The following is a 2,660-nucleotide window of genomic DNA, read 5'->3' as shown; positions in this document are numbered from 1 at the left end:
GCGTCTCTTCCATCCCTCCCCCGCGACCCATTGTGGTGGCTGGTGTGTTGCATCAGCAGGTTTGCATGTGCAGAGATCTGGCTGGGAAAGGCTCAGGGACACAGTCTAAGGCAGGTCCCTACAGACCAGAGCCAGAAGAACGGGTAGATCTTCCCCGTAAAGAGGGCAGTGAAGGCGTGGAGGGGGGCCATGGTGTCAGCATTGTAGAAGCACACAACCCCTCCTTCATAGTCCAGATACACTCTGATCTTGCAAGGGCTCTGTGGCGGGTCCATCAGGCTCCATTCTGCAGTGACTTCCCGGTACTGGCCCCTGGAGAGCTGGATGGCCCACGTGCCTTGCTTGGGGCTGAACATGAACCATCCCTTCCTGCTGGCAGACTCCCTGGTGACGCCCAAAGCCCAGCCCCCTGTGCCGGCCACCTCCACGTCCCAGTAATGCGTCCCCGACTCATAGCCATCGGAGCCGAGCACGCAGGAGTAAACGTCGAATCTCCCCGGGCCATCAGGCAGTGATTGTCTTGGACCTGTGTTCCTTAGGCCCTTCCTCTCTGCAAACAGCTCCAGACTGGGGTGAGCTGTTTTTGGATCCAGGGTCACGTCCGCTAGAGACAGACAGATGGGGGGCAGGGTGGGGGGACAGTTTCAGGGAAGGCAGTTTGCTCATTTCAAAGACTTAAATTGGTCCAGCTGGAGAACGAGACGTTTTAAAGCAAAACTCCAGCAAAAGCTGGGAGTCAGGGAGAAACATCTGCCAAGGAGCATGGTGCACTCTGCTTAAACCACGACTTTCCACGCCCCTCCCAGAGCTGGGACAGAACCCAGGAGTCCTGACTCCCAGACCCCATTTTCCCATATCTATTAGACCCACCCCCCGGCCAGTGTTAGAACGCAGGAGTCCTGACTCCCAGCTGCCCACCCATAACCCACTAGACCGCTCTCCCCTCCCACAGCCAATGTTAGAACCCAGGTGTCCTGACTCCCAGTTGCCCACCCATAACCCACTAGACCCCACTTCCCTCCCAGAGCTGGGAATAGAGCCCAGGAGTCCTGACTCCCAGCCCCCATTTTTCCTTAACTACTAGATTCCTCTCCCCTCCCACAGCCAATCTTAGAACCCAGGAGTCCTGACTCCCAGTTGCCCACCCATATCCCGCTAGACCTAACTCTCCATTTTGGATTTACCGGCTTTGAGAAATGCTTCTTTCCAACCTGAAATGAGAAGAGAACAACAGGCCAGGGCTTAGTCCAGGGCAGTCAGCTGCCTAGCTAAATTACATATAGTCTAGAGATCAAATTCACACTCACTTGGTCTGCCGTGGCTTTCCTCTGTGGACACAAAGAGACAGCACGTTAGCCGGGGCCTGGGTTCCAAACCTGTCCATGTCTCGCTCTGGGCCCAGCATTAAACCCACCCCGCCGGGAGAACCAATGCTCAGAGACACCCAGGGCAGCCTAGGTCTGCCCACCTCCCTTGTCCCAGCAGAAGAACCTTCTCGACCCAAAGAAAACCTTCAGGTCCGGATTCGAGCCTTTTTGAACTTATTTTTGTATACCTGAAATTCAAGGCAATTCTGAGAGGAAAAATCCGCATGGATCACATTGGGAAGGTCGAATCCAAACATTTTGATTTTCTTCAGCATTTTAGTTGATTTCATTTTTTTCCCCAGCTCAAACAACTGGGGGAAACAGACACGAATTCACAACACATTTCGGTGTCATCGAATCTGCATTTTTCACCGAAAACAAAGTTTCAGTCCAAAAACTGCACCCCAATCTAGACACCACGCTGGGGTGGGAAGGGCTGATGGATCCTCTTAGGGGACCCACTCACTGCCTCTCTGGGCGTAACACCGCAGCCCCAGATTTGCTAGGGCATTTGCGTTCCCCAAGTCGCTTGCACCGGTGCCACCAGAAACCTCGCCGGGTGGCGCCTGATTTAAAGGAGTTGTTACCCAGTCTGAGTTAACATGGCCCAACCCCCAGGAACGGCTGAAGGTGAAGAAGAAACTTACTTTGAGCTGTGTAGATGGCACCTGTAAAACAAACAGAGAAACACATTCACCGACAGGGCACCGGCCACCAGAGGGTGTTGTTAACTCTCAGGAAGAGCAGGGACTACCTCCTCCTGGGTGTCTGTGCAGCGCCCGACACAAGGGGGCACGGATCTCAGGTGCGGTATCTAGAGGCTACTGTGATATGCACATAGGTGACGACTGGGGGTGCTCCGGGGCTCAAGCGCCCACGGGAAAAAAAACCACACCCACGGACCGTGGCCCCGCTCTGAGGCCCCATTCCCACTCCACCCCCAGGCCCCGCCCCCACTTGGCCTCTTCCCCCATGGCCCCACCTGTGCTGCACCTCTTCCTGCCTCCCCGCTCGCTCCTCTCGGCACTCTCCCCCCGTCACTTGCCCTCAAGGCAGGAGAGGGTAAAAAGGAGCAAGTGGTAGGTGGACAGGTGGGGGGGTCTCAGGGGAGGGAGTAGGCAGGAGTGGGCGGGAGGCATTCAGGGGCAGAGAGGAGTGAGTGGCAGGTAGGCGGGTGGGGGGACACTCGGGGGAGGGGCAGAGAGGAGTGAGCGCAGGCGGGAGACACTCAGGGTGGAGAGGAGCAAGCAGCGTGTGGGTGGATGGCGGGGACACTCGGGGGAGGGGGCAGAG

The 2,660-nt window shown here is 56.5% G+C and overlaps 1 protein-coding gene across 2 annotated transcripts in view; it reads right to left on the bottom strand.

The window, feature by feature from the left end:
- Window positions 1-6: 6 nt before the first annotated feature.
- Window positions 7-2,660, bottom strand: part of LOC112123936 (butyrophilin subfamily 1 member A1-like) — a 12,441-nt gene continuing 9,787 nt past the window's right edge. For both annotated transcript variants that reach the window (XM_026658242.1, XM_026658243.1), the window contains exons 6-9: window positions 2,015-2,035; window positions 1,308-1,328; window positions 1,185-1,211; window positions 7-604 (exon numbers count right to left, since the gene is read on the bottom strand). In XM_026658242.1, the coding sequence (XP_026514027.1) occupies window positions 93-604; window positions 1,185-1,211; window positions 1,308-1,328; window positions 2,015-2,035 (581 nt within the window). In that variant the 3' untranslated portion in view covers window positions 7-92. The remainder of the gene's footprint in view (window positions 605-1,184; window positions 1,212-1,307; window positions 1,329-2,014; window positions 2,036-2,660) is intronic.

Source organism: Terrapene carolina, unplaced genomic scaffold, assembly GCF_002925995.2.
Source record: "Terrapene carolina triunguis isolate 2854851 unplaced genomic scaffold, T_m_triunguis-2.0 Scaffold421, whole genome shotgun sequence".
In the NCBI taxonomy this organism is placed as follows: domain Eukaryota; kingdom Metazoa; phylum Chordata; order Testudines; family Emydidae; genus Terrapene; species Terrapene triunguis.
This window is presented reverse-complemented; position numbering and strand designations above follow the sequence as displayed.